This window comes from Capsicum annuum, chromosome 2 (genome assembly GCF_002878395.1).
Source record: "Capsicum annuum cultivar UCD-10X-F1 chromosome 2, UCD10Xv1.1, whole genome shotgun sequence".
Classification (NCBI taxonomy): Eukaryota; Viridiplantae; Streptophyta; class Magnoliopsida; order Solanales; family Solanaceae; genus Capsicum; species Capsicum annuum.
Genome location: NC_061112.1, coordinates 141,333,486 through 141,354,928, shown reverse-complemented (window position 1 = coordinate 141,354,928; position 21,443 = coordinate 141,333,486). Strand labels below are relative to the sequence as shown.

The following is a 21,443-nucleotide window of genomic DNA, read 5'->3' as shown; positions in this document are numbered from 1 at the left end:
CAAATGAATTCATCCTGGAAACAGATTAGTGTGCACTCAGGAATTAGTCGTGTTCTATTAAGTGCAGTTGAGACTTGAGATAAGGGATCAAAAGTTCCTGATGCGAAAGATTGCCTAAAGTACTGATGAATAATACTTGTTATTGGTAAAAAATCATGAGTAAATAGATGCACTAAAAAAAAGAAACAGCATTAATGAAGGCTCTAAGGGATATTGAATACTTCATGAAGGGCATTCTCTGCCTTGTGCTGTCAGATAATACAACATGATGCAAATGAGATCCAAAAATAGTTTCTGAAGGAGAAGGATCTACTATGCAATTGCAAATGACTTTACATTTTACACCAAGACTAACAGACGACACTGCAACTTGTAGATGATTGGATGAAGTTTGTAGAAACAAGCTTTTCTCTGTAGAGCTAGTGTAGCACTTGTAAACATGATTTCTCATTTTCTGGCAATAAAAGGTTTAATTACTTGTCAGTAAGAAATGATCCCATGAGAACAAAAACGTCAAAAGGTCACAGAGTGGTACAAGTTTCCAGTCTTTAATAAACCAATCAGAGAAAATCAAGCTGCATAGAATCCCCAATCCCCAACCATAGATAGTAAGTAGATTAAGCAAATCATCCATGTGTTTAATGAAGTGTGCAAATATCAGATAACATATGCAAAGCAGAGAATATTGTCCTATACCTCCCCTAGTGTTTTCAAAGCATACGACATGGTGCGCAAAGCAGCAACTCTCATAGAAGGAGTAGCATCAGGAGATTGAAGCTGCAGAAAGCAACTGTAAGAGTAGCGCAGATGACAACACACTGACAATCCATCCAAAACACCACCAAGCACTTCAACACAAAATTTTCAGAAAACAATTCACTAGGACAAACCTGCTTGCCCAAAATAACCAACAGGCCTCTCTGAGTAGGTTCACTCATTTGATCAGTTATGCCCACTCGAAGGATGTATAAAATGCAGGCCTTCAATTAATCAATAGAACTGGTGAGGACATTGAGTCAAAATCTTGAAATCAAAAATACATATATTACAAAGCAATGAAGATGACGAAACACTGCAATAAAAGTAAGTACCAAACGGATACAACTTGACTAGACACCAGTCTCACTTTTTAGTATTTTGAGAGAAGATTTTATGAACTTACTTTTGGTGGTTGTATCATATTTTCATTCAGCTTTCCTTAACAAACAAAACATCATGCTTCAAAATTCATTAGCTATTGGGAGCTGGTGAGTCCACACTAGAGCAAAGTTGGTATCTGAGCAACTTCATACTTTTTTTTTTTTTGAATCAGGTACTTCTTATATTTCTCAGACAGCACATAGGCAGTACTAAGCCATATTTACAATAAGTACATCAAATCCATCTATCTGATCCTAAATTGAGTCTAGCACATCAATTAGGGAGAGAGTAACATTTGAGTATAACTGATTACACCAAAAACACAGTAGCAACAGGCAAATAAGCTTGACTTTTGCATAACATGTAGTATCATAACATAGATTTTATTCTGTGTCACAAATCAAATTAGAATGTCCATTGGAATCCATAAGCATTTTGACTGATGTTTACATCCATCAAATTGAAGTCTCACAAAGAGCACGCAATGATCGGATATCCAGAATTATCAATTTAAGTAGGTGTTTGGCCATGAGAATTTTTTCACTTTTTCCCGAGAAATTATTTCACTCAAGTGAAAAATGTGAAACTAGTAGTGTTTGGCATAAAAATTATTTCACTTTAGTGAAAATTGTTTTTGAAAAAGTGAAAACAAGTAAAACCTACACCCAAGGGTGTGGCCTAGTGGTTCAATGAAGTTGGGTTGGGCACCATGAGATCTCGGGTTCAATTCCCAACAGAGACAAACATTAGGTGATTTATTCTCATTTGTTCTAGTCTTGGTGGTCAAAGCTACCTGGTACTTATTGCTGGTGGGAGGAGGCAGGTATCACGTGGAATTAGTCGAGGTGTGCGCAAGGTGGCCCAGACACCACGGGTATCAAAAAAAAAAAAAGTAAAACTTGCACTCCTATTTCTCTCACAAAATTTCAAAAACAACTCCGATTTGTATTCATGGCCAAACACAACACTAACTCCAACTCCAACTCCAACTTCGGGAAGTAATTATTTTCATGGCCAAACGGGGCCTAAATCTAGGCTTCAGTCAAGTATATTATAGATATAAATCTTACTTCATTTACTAACGTCCATGAGTCATTTTCAGAAGCTATTAAGAACTGTTGATCTTAAGCATTAAAATGATGAGAATTTTCATCCAGAAACAGCACGAACGCATTACATTGATAGTAATCTAGTGCAAATAAATAAAAACAGCGTGAAGGGAGGGCTATAACCAAGATTCGTCATACATTAGCAATTAGACATTGGACACTTCACTATTTGTGTAGCACCTCGAAAAAAATTTGAATTAAATTAACAACTTAAATTAAGTGCAACTTTGGTCTATAAAGAAATTGTGGTTCAGTATATACATGTTATTTGTATGTTGTTGCTATTAAGAGGACGATTTGGGAGTGTTGTTATTTATGTGATAAGTGTACAGTTGTGGGGGCCACCCCTTTTTAATAATTTTCCTAAATTAGAGTATTAAACAAAAGGGGCAAATATTTCTTTGATCACTGGAAACCGCTTCCAGCAAACCAAAAACAAGGTTACTCCTCTGTCTCTTTCCTTCTTCGTTCTTTTTCTTTCCTTACTAACCAGGGGAGTTAGTCTAAGCAATCTAAGGGGATTAAGGAGATTGAATTAAGGAGATTGACTATAGCCGGAGGAAGGATACCCTTGTCCCGGCGGAGCACATAAGTTAAAGAATTTCGAGAAGTTGATTTATAAAATTTAGAGTTGGGATTGAATTTCAAGAGGTAAATTCTATATTCCTTTCTTGAATTTATTTATGAATTCGTATTTAGAGATAGTTAATTTGAATCTTGGTACTAACTCTTAAAGTGGGATGTTTAATTTGTATCTTTGCACTAGTACTTGAATTGGGTTCATGAAAAAAAGGGGGGGAAATGGAGAATTTTGTTTAAAGAGGAGCTTTTGGGAATTTCTATCGATTGGGTAGTTTTACCCTTGAAGTGTATAAGTTGGAAAAGTTAGAATCTATTTCGTTCTTGTTAAGGAATTCGATTAATTTCGGACATAATTGAAGATTATTGGAATAAGTTATTGAATGCTCCTAAGGAGTTCTTATGGACATATATATTCTTGTAGCTAGTGAATTGCGTATCGGATAGCAGGAACTAGTGGTTGGAAGGATAAAGGCTTCAATATCGCGGATTGAATTACTTGAGACTCGAATTAATATCGGAGCTAATAAAGCATTAAGGTATGTAAAGCTAAACCCTCCCCCGCCGCTAGGGCACCACCCTACGTCATGTACTTCTTTTTGTTGATGTTAATATAATTCTCGAAACACGAAAGTAGAATCTTTATATTGCCTTACATATCATTCCCTCGCTCTACCATCAAGCTTATGAGTATCTATCTTTCCCTCTTTGTGTAAGTTTTCATGATACTTTCATATTATCATAAGTTTTTGTATTTGAAGCCCTTACACGTTAGGAGTAAATAGTAATAACATAGTTTCACTTGTATATGGTAGCTAAATGATCATTATCGTAACTCATATGTCATAGGCCTTCAAGGCATTATTTGATAAACATTAACGACGGGAGGGTACATAGGTTTGGCTTGGCACATCGCTCAACGTGATTTTGTGCACAGGATCGAGACCAGACCACTATAGCGAGCCCAAAACCATTGGGCATACCCGCCTTTGTGGCATTATTTGTATTTGAAGTCAGTTGGAACATCATGTATTGGTTTTCCCTGACTCGAGCCAACATATGGCATATATGGCCTGCGGGCAGACCCTCATAGTGAGCCCCTGGGCGGAGCCCCTGGGCGGAGCATACCTGGATACAGACTACGATTACAGTAACACATATGGGATCATAGCAAGGAGTATGTGAGCAATATATGCTTTATACTTGCCTCAGATTGCCTTCGGAAGGCCATCTTGTGATCGTTTGTACGACTTATAGGATAAGTGCATCACCTAGGCAACGTATAGGGTCCTATATTATGATGAACGCTTTTCTAAATATTATATATCATGCTAATAAGGTCGGTGCATAAGTTATCAATTCATATCATATATGTGTTATTTGTTGGCTCATACGTTTTTCACTTTACCATTTGACTCATATGAGGTTTTGTATTTGTCCAGCTGTTCCTCTGTCTGCTTTCATACCAGTACATGTTGTTTATGTACTGACGTCTCGAGCCCACCATGTTTTATTAATGCAGGCTCAAATCCTCAGGATAGCAGAAGTCCACGTTAGGCTCTATTGCCGTTTTCAGCTGATATTTTGGTGAGCTCCAACTCTCTCTGGAGCCAGTCTATGCCTAATATTTTTTATTATATGTACAGGTCTCTGGTTGGGCATGACGGACCTAATGCCAACTAGTCACTTGTAGTATAGTGTGTTAAACTGACTAAAGGCTTCATGGACATCGTGTAGTATTGTATAGTTTTGTTAATGTAACTCCCTCGTGTATATATGCAACGCTTATCGAATATCCTGCCCGTTATTATCTTATAACCTCGCGTACATCATAAAGTGCTTGTAGGGTAAGTGTATACGATTCTTGTCCATCATTATCATTTTGGGGCGTGACAATTTGCTTCCTGGAATGAAACAAACAATCTCTTTCACTTCGGCAAAGGAAAAGAAAAAATATAGCAACAAGACCAGTGACCAACTAGTTAAATATTGTGGAGTAAAAATGACCTACATACCAGTGCTTGAGCATCAAACAAACTGTCAGCACGAAGCATGTCCATCGCTTGAACGATGTACTTTTCAAGCTCAGTGTCAGGCTGAAGATACTTCAAGCGAATTGCCTGAAAAGAGGAACTCATCAATGGTACGTTTTGCTAAAATAACTAAATTTATTCTTGTTTTTGGTTTGCGGGGGAAGGGGGTCTGTAATAAAAGGATTATATCATGTAGATTGCACCAAATAGTTAAAAAAAAATGCACGATATAAAATATTCGGCACATCAGCATAGAAGTTCTGTTTTTTTGTTTAGACAAAAGGTACAAGGCCAGTATTCCATTTTTGATAAAGTACAATGTCAATATATTACATGTGCACAAAACATTTAAGATAAATTTTGCCCTCCTTTTCCCAACTTCAGTTATAGAGGAGGTGGGACCTTAAACCCTCTTTTATCAAAACAGGAGAATCTCTTTGTTGATGACTACAAAAATATTCACATAAAAAAACTTGGACAAGACATCCACGTGCATATGTAAATTTGATATTCCAAAACAGTATAAATTGTCTATCCACCATCCCTGGGGGGCGGGGGAAAAGGAAGTTCAAATATAAAAGAGGAATTATTGATTCATCGCTACCTGGAGAAAAGAAACCCACGACAAGGTTAGGCCAACTCGCAGAACATTCGCCCGAGGCCCACTAGCTGCATTTATCAACTAATCAGAGACTGAGAAATCATTGTAAATCTTCCCAGGATTTTCAAACAACCAATACAAGTAGGAATACAAAGAATCATGAAGCGATGATAATTATGTGGAAAGGAGGAAAGACATACATGTCAAGTTACACTTTGCAAACATAAGACTAAGAAGTCAAACATGGAGATGTTAAATCTGAATTTCAAAGTGAATTCCTTCATCTATCAGATAGCTAAAAAAGATGTTTCAAGACAATGGATTGGTCCAAGTAGGAGGGGGGGAGGAAGGGGGCACAAATTTCCGCCCCCTCCTGTTACAGTTCTGTTCCTTCAGCTTAATTCAGACAGATAAGTCTTGATACTCCACCAAGAAATACACTATCTATCTCCTTTGGTTATGGATTTGTAACTAATAAGGATACTGTTGTTTGACCTAGACAGATCCACTCACCATTATAATGGAGCAGGACAATCAACTTCGCCAATGCTCAATTACTATTGTTTTGGAAAGATGAGCAAAACTGAGAACCGTAACAAGAAGGAAGCTCTCCATTTCTTGTTTGAAATTGGATTTTAATAGACTTTTAACTAAAATTCGAAAAAATGTACAACTTCTGACTAAAAATAGTTGTGTTTCTATAAGACAAATCAATCCTCAGGGAGAGCTGCAGAAAGAAAAGGACACACCAGTATATATTACGTTTAACGCTCTAAATCAGTAGCACATGCCATCTTTCACATTCTGATCCCAATGATTGATGTGTTTAAGACCTAAATTCACTGCAATGGTTTTTCTGACAATCGAAACATATATATTACAGTTTAATTGAAAAGGATGGGAAAAATGTTAAATGTACCTTTTACAAATGGCAAAGTTAAGTGTCTCTCTAAACCCCCATCAAGTTTCTTGGGAGTAAAATGACTTTTTCCCCTTGGTTGTACCTAATGAGCATAAGCAAAGTGAGAACAAGCAATATAAAATCTTTTAAAAGCACTTAGAATATACTTATCTCCTTTCCAATTCGAGGGTTTCTCTTTGCCCAGATTTTGTTTCCTTTCTTTCTCTGGGACCCCTCGTCTTGGTACATTTCTCTTTTTATTATATCATTTTCCTTCTTTTAATGAAATCTTATTACTTTATGAAAAAAAAGCACTTAGAACCTGTGCATCAGGATTCATCCCAAGACCAAGCAATGCTCCCAGAGCTTCGGCAAATGCATCTCTTACAGAAGATATAGGATCTTCAAGGGCCTGCAAAATGCAGAGTTATAGATTCAATTTTTACTTCCAATACGGTGAGAAGAAGCATCCACGTTAAAATGGGAAATTCAAAGGAAAGGAGAAATTCACCAACTTTGACACAAGAAGAAGATGCATTATCAAGTTCTCCAACCCCTAATCCTGGCCCTCCGATGCTCGCAAATGCTTTTAAACATCTAGCTGCAGCTACTCTAACGATAGGTGATTTGTCCACGATCCCAGTTCGCATAATGATACGAAATGCATCAGTATATGCTGAGGCAGCAGCACCTCCACCACAGCCTTCCAGAGCATTTTGAAGCATCTGTAGAGCCTCTTCTCTAACAAAGTCCTGAATGAGCAAGTGGTTATATAATATAACACCAAATTTGAAATGCTAAACACGCTTTCTTTTCATAAGTTCTTTTTTGGTAACTCAAATAAACGCTTGAAAAGCTTAACTTGAGCTTGAAGGAAAAAGAATAAAAGATTTTGAGCTACATATGGACAGAACTTCAGAGGTTCAGCCAGAAATTCTATTGTGTGTCAATGAAATTATACGCACCAAAGCAAAGTACCCAAGAGTTCTCCACAAATCAACCAAACTCTTTCCAGCTCCCTTAGCCTATAATGACAGCTCATATATCTCAATCTCTCACGAGTGCACACCAGTCACCCGTCCTAAAACTAATCTTCGGTTGGACATTATAAAGTGCATCGTAGCCATAACTTAAGGACTTTTTTACATTTTAACTTTTTTGAGGAGGACAAATGGTGATTTTAGGTGGCCCATGCAAGTCATAACGTTAAGGATTTAGTAAGGCTTCAAAGTAATCATAGCCACGGGCCCTAAATTTGATGACAAATCCGAAGTAAAACGGTTGGGAAAAATACAATAGAACTTTAAATAGCAATATCTGCAACATTATTGGACTTCATAATCCCCTGATATAGATTCTAGAAGTCCAAATTTAGAGCTTAGTGCACCGCGTTGGCGAGAAAGTTTTTGGATCATTAGCAGATAAGGTATATTCTATTAGTGACATAGTGTCAATGTAGTGCATTCTTTACACAAAATGCCCACTGTTGTCACCTCCAGAAAACCAAGGAAGTTCGTCTACTCTGCATCATATCTGATCTACTCATGTCTCAAGCCCATTACTGATTACAGTAGTAGTATATACTAACTTTCAGCCACCCATTTAATCAATGATCTACAATGGTAGTTATAATTTGGTAGAGACAGGATTTATCAAGACTCCACTTAATCAAAAAACAACTTTTGGGAGGTGGTCAGCTTTTCTTTTGTACCCAATTGTTTTTAAGGGACAGCAATTTCAAAACCCATTCTTCTGAAAGGACCCAAATCAAGCTACACAACCAACAGAACAGCATTAATTAAAATGCCTTTCTGACTCACACATTCTGAGGAAGTTAACTGGATTGTACTGAAAAAAATAAGCAAGCAGATTTCTATTCCTAAACAAAGAAATTCAGTACCTCATTTAACTTCAGTAGTTTTGTGACAATCGTGGTTGTTTCAAGTAAGCCTGAAGTGATTCGTCTCCCAAAATGGCGATACAATTCTCCCAAGCACTCGGCAGCACCTAAAATACAGTGACTCAGCGTAACAACTCTTGTATACCGAAGGAAATCTCATAATGCATATCAAGAAAAATAACATCACAAGGCATGGGTCCTACATAACAATTAAAACAAGGAAAATAAGATACAACCTAATAACAAAGTCACGAAAAAATTGATCCTATCCCATATTAGTAAGTTAGAGAATCGTTGAATTTATAAACCTAAACTTCTCAAGCACAAGATAACAAGGGCATATTTGGGTGGCTAACTACAAACAAAATTAATAAGGAATTCCAGATAAACCTATTCAATGCTATGGAACTACAACCACCAGATAATAACTAAAAAGGAAATGTATATTCTAAGCGCAAATATTAATGAACTAAAGAATAAACAACAAAAATCAAAGTTGTAGCAATTATTGACGCACCCGCGATTCGTTGGGGCTCATTCTTCTTTCCATCAGAGAGAAATCCCTGCAAACTGCTAGCCCTGGAGTATATTGAAATACTGTCACCCTTCTGTATAATCCCTGCCATTGCCACTGAGGCCAAATGACGCACAGGTTTCCTTGCGCCTAGCACAAGTAGAGAATAAAGTGCATCCTCGCATTTCCTTTGACACAGCAGTATAGAATCCTGAAATTTTACAACTTTACTTATCCATTAGAGTGCGTGAGTTTTAGTATGAATAGGACAATGGGCAAGTGTAGATTCCAGTCCAATGAAGATCTAAAAGTGAGAAATAGAGTGACCTTGGACTCTTCCGCAAGGGCGGAGATGAGATCAGAGAGAAGATCAAAACAAAGGAGAGGGTCAGGAGACTTGTGAGCAGCTGAAGCTACTATAGATTCCAACTGCGCCACCAATACTCCAAATCGTGATAGGGGCACCTCATCTCTCACGAATTTCTTCGCCATTGTAACCAAATCCTTAGGGTTTTTGAAAGCACACGGTTTTCCTCATTCGTTGGAGCGAAATAGTACTGAGATGGAATCGGAAAAATAATACTACTACTTTACAGAGAAATGGGAAGGCAATGGTGAAGGGAGTGACAAAGAGCGGTAGCTGGGGTTGGGTCGGGTCGGGTTGATCGGGTTGTGAAACTGGGCCTCAAAGGACTGTGCGGTAATTAAAGAATTGAACGTTGGAATTTGGAAATATGATGTCTGAATGTTTGATTAGCTAAATACGTACTCCAATTTTTGGGGAAACAAGAAAAATTTAAAGATAATTTACTATTTCTCGTTTTAAAATAGTTGATTTCTATTGGCTAATACTCTTTTTATAAAAATATTTATTATGTGCTAATTTACAAAATTATCATTACTAATTATGCTTTAAAATATAAATTTAATTACACTTTATGTAGTTATTTAATGATAGAATAATACTGAAAAAATATAATAAATTTTATTTATTTCATAAGCTGGACAACTAAACTAAAATAAGTATTTTTAGTAAAAAGATCAGTTGAATGAAATGGAGGAAGTAAGTTGAATTGTTAAATACTAAAATTTGAACTCCGGCTCGTTTTTAAATTTTAGCTTTAACTTTTTTTGTGTATCTTTATGAAAAATAGAATAGCTATTGCGTTTCACTTGATAGTAGTTGTCACGAAAAAGATTTATAGCTTAACTTTCTTGGATCAAGTTATGCAATCGGGGGTCTCGAGTCTCGATAATAACTTTTTTCAATCATAATTTAAGTCAAGGATATTATTGTTTCTTGGAATAAAGATTATTGTTATTAAATGGAGGCTCAATAAAATATACCTTCAGTGTACATATTAATCTCCTATTTCGATAAGCTCTTCCATTTTAATATTAAAATGAAAAGGGTGATTGTAGTGATCATTATATTTTAATCAAATTAAAATCATAGTACTTAATAAATTGTGATTTTGTCATGATTATTAAGTGGACACATTGATCTTAACTTCGACTAAGTCATAATCTTATCGTGTTTTTTCATGTTTGAGAAAGTAGACATTACCTTCTCTCTCACACTCGTCAATGATTTACAATTCTAACTTATACTAAGTTTTACCCGTATTGACTTGATATCTTCCTAAACTTTCTGCTTATTCGGGAATGTGAGTTTTTCTTTCCCAATTCTTTTTTAGAGGAGAGCCTATAATGTCCGAATGTTCAAAAGAAAAATGCTAATGTCACTAAGGGAATAGTTCCAAAATTCCTTCTTCTAGTTCTAGAAGCTTTTATAGACCAGTCTATCTCCTCAGTGGGGAGAAGGCAAGGCTAGTCTATCAGAATCGAAACCTTGGCCAGGGCTATCTAGAGACTATGGCAGTCTAGAGTAGAGTCTTGATATCGGGAAATCAATAGTATAGGTCTTTCCCGCCTCTATCGCTGGTGAGATCTCTGCTTGAACGTAATCATTCTTGTTTTAGATGCACCACAAGACCTCATCGGATGGAGTTTCTGTTCATTTTTCATTCTCTCAATTTTCTCAAGCTTCTAATTAGATAAAAGACACATATTAAAATTAAGAGGGAAAGTTGAGATCTAATTACCTAAATCAAGATCCTAAGTATGGTTTAAAATGTTAGAATTTTTGTTTCGATTTTCTTACCAAATTTAAGTTTTACTTTTTCTTGTAAGGAAAATAAAAGTAACCATAAATACTTTTACTTTTCCTAAAAGAAAAATATAAAACTTTTTCATATTTGACAAACCACTTTCTTGGAGAAAAAGGTTTTAGAAATCTACAAATAGAAAAGCCTTTCGCATACCATAACACAGTAGCATCCACAATGTAGACTTTTAACAGTTTCGTTAACACAATAGCATCCACAGTGTAGTCTTTTAAGAGTTTCGTTTAGGACAAGATTTTCTCTCTCATTAATTTTTATGTCTTTAATATTAGGTTTTATATGTAGGTCAATTGGCCAATTAATATAATAATATTAAGCTTTTTAATATTGTTTTATGTGTCTTCTAAATTGTCACCACAATAGTTTGCAACTAATAGCTTCCGCATGACGCCCTCTCAATTTCGAACCCAACAAGTGGTATCAAAGTCCACGGTTCAATAAATGGATGGTCCAATTGTTGAACAAAGTTGCAATCAATTTGATGATAATGAAGATATATGTCAAAAAACTACATGTGGAGATAATTATTAATCATATTTTCAACAATCCTGTTGTCATATATTTGAAAATAAAGCTCACTTTTAAATCTGTAAAAGGGCTTCAATATTTTTAACCCGAAAAGAGCTCATATACTTTTAACCCAAAAGCTCCATTTTTAAACATGCCAAACAGCAGTGATATATGGAGAATATATATGAAGAACGAAGATTATGCACAAGAAAAAGGTGGATCAAGTGAAGAAAATCAAGCCAAAAAGGGGAGATTTGTTAAGATTTTTGCCCCGATTTTCTTACCAAATTTAAGTTTTACTTTTTCTTGTAAGGAAAATAAAAGTTACCATAAATACTTTTACTTTTCCTGAAAGAAAAATATAAAACTTTTCCATATTTGGCAAACCTCTTTCTTGGAGTAAAGATTTTGGACATCTATAAATAGAAGACTTCTTTCTCATACCATAACACAATAACATCAACAATGTAGTCTTTTAAGAGTTTTGTTTAAGGGGAGATTTTCCCTCTCATTAGTTTTTATGTCTTTAATATTAGGTTTTATATGTAGGTCAATTGGCCAAATAATATAATAATATTAAATTTTTAAATATTATTTTATGTCTTCTGAATTGTCACCACAATAATTTGTAACTAATAACTTCCGTACGAGGCGTTCTCAATTTCGAACCCAACAAAAAATAACAAATAGTTCCTTACTAACACTAGAAAAAATTAATAATTCCACAATCTCATTACTTGCTTCATCCATTCACCCATGATCTACAATTAAGCCACTCTCTCATCTGTGTGCATGTAAAGTGAGGTTAATGTTAATTAAAAGACATGTAATATTCAATTACCTTTTAAAATTGCAATCGTCTACGTGCCAACAGAAAACATGTCTTGATCAAGCTTATTTAAATGATCAAAATTAGTTCCAAACCATATATAACTAAATTTTTTACTTTCTCAAATCATGCCGATCTTAAAAGGATCTTCAATTTATTCGTTGAGTTAATCAAGTTATAGAATACAAATTCACAAAAACATCAAGCACGAGAAAAGAGTTGAAGCCTTAACCAAAAAAATATGTCACTCTCTCTCTCTATATATATTATTCTACCTGTAGCATCCAAAACATTACATTGCAGACTAGACACTATATAGATATATATATAAATATATATTATTCTACCCGGAGCATCCAAAACATTACACTGCAGACTAGACACTGGATATATATATATAGCAAATATAATTAAATCATCATTCTACATATCCAATCAATAATACTACTACCACTAGTTAACTACGTTAAGTTATTGGTTATGGATAAAAGCCTTCATATGAGACATCATATCTTGAGTTCTTGGCTGAGAGAGTGGAGAATTATGCAGAATATGAAATGCATGGCCCACACCTTTATAAACCTGTTTTTCCACTTTTACTCCAGCATCTGCCAGTACACTACACATTTCCAAATTCCTATCTTTGAGTATGTCCATCTCCGATATACAGATCAATACGGACGGAAGTTTCATATTATTATTACTATTGAATCTTGGCCTACACCACGGATGGTCACGATTCGAACCCACTGGCAATGCCATTCGCCAGTAAGTATCCGAAGCGGATAAATTCAAAGCAGAATACGAAGGCTGAACTGAATATTTCTCCGAATGAGTCCGCGATTCCCCTCCGAAAAATGGTTGGATTAAAATAAGCCCTTTGAGACACAAAGGCTTGAGATTATTGTTATTATTCGAATTGAGCCTAATGGATACGTGATAAGCAATATTGGCACCAGCACTGTCACCACTAAGGAACATGTTTGAAAAATTGCATTTACTAGACCACCAATATTGTTCCTTGGAATTGACCATTGCTTGATTCTTTAGCCACATTATAGCATGGAATCCATCGTCATAAGCTGCAGGAAGGCGATTTTCGGGTGCTAATCGATAATTAACTGACATAACAACAACGCCAATTTTTGAAGCAAGAGTTGATAGGAAATCATGGTAGCATTTCCATGCAGCAGAACCTACAGAGAAACCGCCTCCATGAAAGTAAACAAGCAAAGGCAATTTATTCCTCGAAGTATTGGGGACGTAAATTCGTGACCATAAATTAGTAGGACTATGAAAAATGACATCTTTGGATGTAATATCAGGCAGGGAAACAGGTGGAACATTTGGGACAATAGGTGGTCTTTCAACATGGCCATTGTTGCATACTTTTATAAGGCCTTCAATTTCTTCGACTACAACTATTCCATGTTGGTCTTTTCTTACGTTGAGATTTTGTCTTGGATCATATGAAATGGCAGTCACCATTTTTATTTTTTTTTTGGAGAGGATATTGATAGGATATGTTTGTAGTGAGTAATTTGGTTTTGTCTGCTGGAGTTTGGTGATACATGTGTTAGATTTTGGTGTCCTTTTATAGAGAGGTTGAGAAGGTTGTCTTACGGCATATCCGATCCCCCATATCGTAAAAAGTTAAAAGTAATAAGAAAAGTGGTGGATTATCCTTTGACACAACATAGAATTTTATTTTATTTTGGGTCAATGTAATTACTATTCTCATTTTTTTTTTAACTTGGAAAAGGCTAGTGTATTTCTAAACTATTTAAAATGTGTCACTTTTATATATTCATCTCTATATAATTTACTCCCACCATTTTAATTCCCAATAGAGGCAAATACTAGGTAATTTCTTTCCATATATTCTAATTTTAGTGGACAAAATTATCTGATACCTGTTGCGTGAGAGGTGACAGATATTCCGTGAAATTAATTAAGGTACGTGCAAGCTAGACCAGATAATAAGCTTATCTCAAAAAAAAAAAAAAAAAAAAAAAAAAAAAAAGAAATGCTCCCACATTTATGTTTTTGGTTCAAGCCTTAGAAGTTAGGATAGAATGGAATCACCTTGATATGATTTACAGTGCAAATCAAGATAGTCGGTCTCAAACGAATATCAAATATCGAAAAAACAGCACGAGGTAACTATTTATTACAAACTTTAGTTGATAAACTCACAAAAATGAATAAATAATCATTTTTAACAAGTTAATATAACATAATCTATAATCTATAATATATTAAAAGTGTGAAAACCATTAAAATAGTGATTTGACGAACTTTTTGCCCTTTATTAAAAGATTACCTTTAGACAAAACTGTTTTTTCACTATTTTAATTTATTATTTAATTATTTTTATTATATTAACTAAACTCCTAAAATATATGGAAAGAGAATCAATTAATATTTTTCTTATTAATTAGAAAAATACTCTTAAAATAGTATAGAAAAATACTCCTAAAATAAGACTCTATTAAGGAAATAATTCTATAAATATTGAGATGCACGTTAAACTAGAGAAGAAATCAGTTTACTTATTGGAAAAATATGATTGATGCTCATCTAACTTGATTCGGTTGCATATCTAGATTGATGGATGCTTAATTTTCTAACCCTCAATTTTTTCACTGTTTTTTTCAACATAATAGAATTCAACGTGTGTGTATATATATCTTCTTTGTTTCATTTAAGTCATTTTTTAGGGTCAAAATTCCGCTCAGACTAAAATTATTTTCATCAAAACTGAAGCTTTTTGATCACTATTGTATTATTTTGTTGTAGTTTACAGGTCGTAGATGAATTTACAGATGGTAGATGAATGTCGTTCAGCTTTGAGTAATTTTTTTAGGTAAAGGTTAGGTTTAATTGTAGTATTTTTATATCTCTGGTTTGAGAATTTTTTTTGTATAAAGGTAAAGTTTAGTTGTATTATTTTGATATCTCTATTATCGTATTATTTTGTCATAGTTTAGAGGTGGTAAATGAGTGTTAGACGGCTTTGAGAAAATTTTTGTGTAAAGGTTAGATTTAATTATATTGTTTTGATGTCTCTATCATCGAATTATTTTGTTGCAATTTACAGGAGGTAGATGAATATCGATCGACATTGATAAATTTTTTGGTAAATATTAAGTTTAATTAAATAAATTCTCCAAAAGATGTTGAATTTAATTATTGTATTCATCTTTAATATTTAAACAAATATTTTATTTAGTGTAACGTTTGAATTTAATAAAGTAACGTACAAGTGTGAGACGCGTACACCTAAAATAGTATATTTATATACTCTTTAGGACATCAATATAATATAACCAAATATTTTCTCCATTTATCAGATTGGGAAGGACTATGGTCGGAGATATGGAATAAATACCGTTCAATATTCATAAATCTCTTCCCAAGGTCGACCGGACCATAAAGACAATAAACCAATGGCTTGGGTTCTTGACTCTTTTTGGGGCCTTTTTTCTAAAAATATGTTCTCTATAATTTTTTAAAAAATATAATAATTTTATGTATTGTTAAATATGGGAAAAAAAATAACTTTGGGGACTCATTTTGAATAGTTACTAAAAGTAAAGTTAGTTGTGTAGATTTTTTTCTTTAAAAATATTATTAAATAAAGCCAGAAAATAGTTCACAGTGACTATATACTCACACACATATTTAACGATAATATCTGTGTGATTCTAAATATTTTTACTAATTAACGACATGGATGCATGTATAGGCATAAAATGCACATAAGATGTACGTAAGTCGCACGCAATATACGTATATCACACGAGATGCGTATGTGGTACACGAGATACTCGTATTATGCCAACATACCACCAGGATTCTAGGAATAGGCTGTAGTTTAACCAGGTTGTGACAAAAATCTTTCCAAATTTTGATTTTAGTCATGCTCAATTGGACAACAGTTATTAAAAATATTTGATTCTAACATTAAAAAATAAATGAAAAAGATACCAATATTATAGCAAATTTTGAAACTTATTACAAAGTATCTAATTGTTAACGGTACTTTTTCAAATTCCTAACATCCTACACTATGTTCTACAAACAAAAGGTCTACCACAATTTATTATCTTCTTTTGGAAGTGACTTCCTTCAAAACCAATGTAGCTTCCAGATCTCTACTTCGAGTAGCTCGCCTTCCTTCTTTCCTATCTTTGGTAGGAACTTGTATATTATGAATCCTACATAGAGAACCACAATGCCAAGAAAAGCGAATATCCACGATTTCAAGGCACAAATGAGAGACAACGTAGCTAGATTCACAAATGTCATGAGTAAAAGTATCGTGGCCTCGCAACATGCACCTAAAGGTCCTCCCGATATGTTGTCATTATCCAAACTTAAGGGCTAGAAAACAGAGAGTAAAATCCTTCAAGGAGAATACTAGATGCAATGAATGTAGTTGCTCTGTCGGTTTAGCTGGAATAGTAGATTTGCCCCACTAAATATGAAAAACAAGAAAATCTACAAATATTGGAGGAAATCAATAAATCTACCTATATTTAACGAATTAGATTACTTGGACAAAGAAAAGGAATGAATAATATTTTGGAGAGAAGAATGCCTCCAAATCCAAATAGAAGAGTTCTTCGTTTCGCGAAGAATCTGTAACCCACTCCCGCTCGAATCGCACCAGCAAGGACCAAAGCTACAAATGAGGCATGATACTCACACCCAATGAACACTAGGAACTGAAGTACGAAAAAAAAATGATCGAGTTCAAGTCTAAGAGTCTCTAAAAACTCATACGGCTGCGTTAATCACTAAAACTGGTAAGTATAGCAACTTCTTTTAGGATGGCTCTTTGTTTTCATTTTCTATAAAGTGAACCAACTGTTGAAGCTCCGCTTCTGCGCCAGATTTCCATATCCTCCCCAGACTATCTTCGCCTTCTCTGCTCGCCCTTGTTTGATGACCGTAGTGTGTCATTAAGCAAACCGATAGCAGAAATACTGAAATGCCAAAAATGTCACATGCAATAGGGCTCGACCACCATCCATTAATGAAATCGAAGGATGCAACTAGATTCAAAACTTTCGTCACGCCGCTTCCACGAGATGCACGTATGTCGCATGAAATACACATGTGGTACACGAGATACACATATGATCCATACATAAACATTTTATTAAGTACACTTAGCGGAGGATCTAGCATATATTCAGGGGTTCATCCGAATCCCATTCGGCGAAAAATTATACTCTTTATACACGGTTAAAATTATTTTTTATGTATATATTGTATATGTTGAACTCTTTCGGCTAGTTCGTATGTACACTTTTGAACCCCTTAATGAACTTCTTAGCTCCGCCACTAAGTACTCTTGAAATCACTTAATAAGATTTGATTTTAGACCACCAAATTTATTGAATCGCCCCTATCTCTTGCATGCATCGATAGTTATGCGAATGTCGGCATGTAAATTGTAATAATATATTCTTCGGCTTTGTATAAAAGAGGTGTATCTAACTTTCTAACTGATAAAGGGTTAAATTAAGTTAAGGATAATACTCACAAAAATATCTGAACTTTGATCGAATTTTTAGTTGAACATACTGAACTTTGCGGGGATCCTATTACCCCTAGACTTTTTAAAGTGGATTTAATTCCCCCCGAAACTCTATACCCAATTTCGACAGCTGGCGATATAATACAAACTACTAGAAATTTGCATTTTTGCGTCTACAAATTCCGATCATTCAAAGTAGTCGGAAATTTTCCGACTACAGTAGTCGGAAATTTTATTTTTTTAATTTATATATTTTATTAAATAATTTTCCGGCAACTGCAGTCATAATATTTAGTGGAAAATTTTGAGAAAAAAAAATTCGACTATAGAAGTCGGGTAAAATAGTCAACATTATATTGACCAAAATTTTCGACGACTTTTGTCGGAAAATAAAATAAAAAATTAATTATATTATAACTTTCCGATTACTATAATCGGATTACATAAAAAAATAATTTATATAAATTATTAATAAAAATTGTCTAATATTCGCTAAAAAAATTTAATATAAAATAATAATATTATATTACATTTATCGACGATTGTAGTCGAAAAGTTTTTAAAAATTAATTAAATAATTTTTCTATTTTTTTTCGTCCACAGTAATCAGAAAATCATTTCTTTAAGATAATTAAAAAATAAAACTGAAATAGAAGGCCATAAAACGTTATTTTCATTTCTTCTCACCTGCAAAATCCTAATCACCTCCATTTTTTTTTTTCTTAAAGTTTCATTTGGTAATAGTTTAAGCCTCCATTTTTATTTGCATTTTTCAGCTTTACTTGTCAATTACTCTCTTAGAAATGTGTTTAGTCATGGAGATTTCAGTTTTGTTAAAATTTTTAGTAAGCTTCATTTGGTGACAGCTTAGGCTTTGGTAAATCTACTAGTAGGTTCATCATTTTTATATGAATTCTATTTTTCATTTGCATTTTCAGCATTTGTATTTAGTAAATTTTTTCTATTAGTTTTAATTACATGAATATGCTTTGGTAAAAATTTAATTTTTCAATAGTTTTTTGGTGAGTTTTTCTCTTTAATCCATCTCAGGAGAATTGAGATTTGAGTCAGCACCAAAAAATAGCATCTCATCTTTGAATGAAGAAATGTGCTAGCTGTATTTTGGATCTGACTAATAATAGGTTTTGTACTAAAGTTTTGAACTGCCAAAATCTTCTTCTTGTTGTGCTTTAATTTATGAAATATTTATTACTCTTCACTTAATTATCGTGCTCATTTTTAATTTTCTTCACTTATTATTGACAGGTGCAGAAGAAATCTTCAATAGTATAGAGAGCAAAAAGGTAAAGATCTTACTGTTTTCAACTTCATTTAACTATTCCTAGTTTAGAGAGTTTAGAAATTTTCAACAAATTTGGGGCATTTTCTAGGTTTTAAATTTTGAATATTGATTTTGTGGTGAATGTTTCTAGCAAGTTTGTGTGTTCTTTCTTGTTTTTTAGTCTTTGGAGGTTGAAGAACCACCTTGATTGCAATATCAAAAATCGTATTACAAAGAACATTTTCTTAGTCAACTTTGTTCATAATCGTGACATTTATTAAGATTATAACTATTCATTGCTTTTTTAGTTTCTCCTATTTAGAATTATGATTCTTAGGTTAGAAATATGACGCTTGTTTAGGTTGAGCATGATATTGAAACTCTTTATAAGAATATAAATTATTAGTTGAAGTATCTCAATTTTTAATTGTATGTAGATGAAACCTTCAGCATTTGTTTAGGTTTTGATATGTTGTCCTTACAGTAAGCAGAGAGCTACTTATTAGTGTATATAGTTCTTACTCAGCTGTAACTTACCTTGGATTTTATTTAAGGTATCCTTTCACTTGTCTCACTATATGCTTTTGTCTATCCTGATTGTAAATGTGCTCCCTCTTTTGATGTTTTTGATGTAGTTTTTTTTAATGATGTTGTTTATTAACCTGATGGTTTCCATTTTCAATGGTTTCTATTTGATTGTTGATGTACTATAGAACTTTTTCTGTCAAACCTGTATTTACTACATCTACCTTTTATCAATACTAAAACTCTCATTTTGTAACTTCATAATCCTAAGGTTAGAAACTTGAGCTCCATCCATATTCAGTAGAGCTTTAGCTTCTCTTGGTAGCAATTGAAAAGTAGGTACCTGCAAAATAGAAAACATTGTTCACTATAAAATCTTCCACTTTGTTGCCTTCTATGAAGATACGTTCTACCACCACGTTTAACCCCTTTGTATAATCATGCGACCATCTACATTCAATAAGTAAAACATCAACCTGACTCCTATCAATTATTTGAAGAATAACCTGCTACTTTGAAGAAATACATAAACAACAACATACCCAGTATAATCCCACAAATGGAGATTTACTTGTTATATTTTCTTATAAACATTAATTAGAAGGATACAGTGATGCACATGGTCATCAATGTTACAATAACAGTGTACTGTGTCTTTGGTCAATCTACATTTTTCTTTACCACAGGCAAGTCAGCTGCAGTTTAAAGTTTTTATTTCCTCCCTAAGAGGCATTTTGAGCTGCAATTAAAGCTGATCGTTGCTTTCTCTTTTCCCTAATCAGTTAGCTGGCTTTCCAATACCTACCAAATCAATGCGTGACCTTAAATGTAAATTACAAGGTTTATCAGTAATTTAACAAAAAAATGAATCAGTGTAAGCTACAAGGTTAAAAGGTGAACAATTGACAATTTTAAGGGAAAACAATTATTATTACATAACATTGGGGATGTGAGTATTGATCCTACTTTGTTGTATGACCCTTTTGAAGGTTTCTTACCCTTTGCCTTGCTAACTATCTTATTTTTTAAATTTCACAGGAAAAAACTAAAAGGAGGAGCAGATATCACTCCTGCTCTTCACGGAGACGCATAAAAAAAAGAAGGAAGACGGTATAAGAGAAAAATGGGTCGAGATGCGTGCTAAGGACACATATGTAAGATCAAAACTTCAACACTATTTTCTTGTTTTCTTCATTTTTTGATTTATCGATATAATGATTTATTTTTATTTTAGGAAGAATTTCAAAAAAGTTTGGAAAATTGGTGTCAGACTCGGCCAACTTCAGAGGACGGTACCCTAGTCCAACCATCACTCACACAAATGACAGAGGTGGCAGGTGGTCCTAAACAAGGTAGAGTCTACAGACTTGGAGTTATACGTTCTTCGGGTAGGCCTTCACCATTGTCGTCTATTGCATATACATCACAAAATGTGGAAGAAATGGAAGAGATGCGAAAGGAAATAGCAGAGCTAAAAATAAGGTGTAAAACTTCTGACTATAGGGTTGCTAGATTTGAAAAGCTTATAATGAAGTACATGCCTCAAGCATGTGATGATGAAGACGACACTGAATCTGATGAGGATTAGACCGCAGTTTTTGATTGTGAAATTTAGATTTGAAGTTGATCTATGGTTATTAGTTTGGGATATTTCTTAATGATGTTTGCCTAGGATGCTTTAAATACTTTGATGTTTTTGACTATTTCTGTTAATTATGTTTGTCTAGGATGCTTTATGCTATTTTGATGATCTATGTTGTCTTGACAATTCCGTTATGTTTTCTAG

The 21,443-nt window shown here is 33.9% G+C and overlaps 2 protein-coding genes and 1 long non-coding RNA gene across 4 annotated transcripts in view; 1 reads left to right on the top strand and 2 right to left on the bottom strand.

Moving 5' to 3' along the window:
• Positions 1 to 9,493, bottom strand: part of LOC107860034 (protein SWEETIE) — a 38,059-nt gene extending 28,566 nt beyond the window's left edge. The window contains exons 1-10 of one of the 2 annotated variants that reach the window (XM_016705227.2): positions 9,105 to 9,493; positions 8,781 to 8,988; positions 8,264 to 8,370; positions 6,879 to 7,115; positions 6,686 to 6,775; positions 6,382 to 6,466; positions 5,466 to 5,530; positions 4,844 to 4,948; positions 891 to 980; positions 697 to 777 (exon numbers count right to left, since the gene is read on the bottom strand). In XM_016705227.2, coding sequence (XP_016560713.1) covers positions 697 to 777; positions 891 to 980; positions 4,844 to 4,948; positions 5,466 to 5,530; positions 6,382 to 6,466; positions 6,686 to 6,775; positions 6,879 to 7,115; positions 8,264 to 8,370; positions 8,781 to 8,988; positions 9,105 to 9,269 — 1,233 coding nt within the window. In that variant the 5' untranslated portion in view covers positions 9,270 to 9,493. Of the gene's footprint in view, positions 1 to 696; positions 778 to 890; positions 981 to 4,843; positions 4,949 to 5,465; positions 5,531 to 6,381; positions 6,467 to 6,685; positions 6,776 to 6,878; positions 7,116 to 8,263; positions 8,463 to 8,780; positions 8,989 to 9,104 lie in introns of those variants that run through there. The other variant, XM_047407247.1, reaches the window with a different exon arrangement.
• Positions 9,494 to 12,671: 3,178 nt separating this feature from the next.
• LOC107861338 (probable carboxylesterase 17) lies at positions 12,672 to 13,911 on the bottom strand. Its single transcript, XM_016706679.2, has one exon. It carries the CDS (start codon positions 13,788 to 13,790, stop codon positions 12,774 to 12,776), a length of 1,017 nt encoding a protein of 338 aa, XP_016562165.1. The 5' UTR covers positions 13,791 to 13,911; the 3' UTR covers positions 12,672 to 12,773.
• Positions 13,912 to 16,816: 2,905 nt separating this feature from the next.
• On the top strand, positions 16,817 to 21,409 carry LOC107861337. The gene is made up of 4 exons (XR_007052480.1): positions 16,817 to 17,113; positions 19,117 to 19,154; positions 20,696 to 20,811; positions 20,892 to 21,409. It is a non-coding gene; the product is annotated as an uncharacterized LOC107861337 (long non-coding RNA).
• Positions 21,410 to 21,443: the final 34 nt, after the last annotated feature.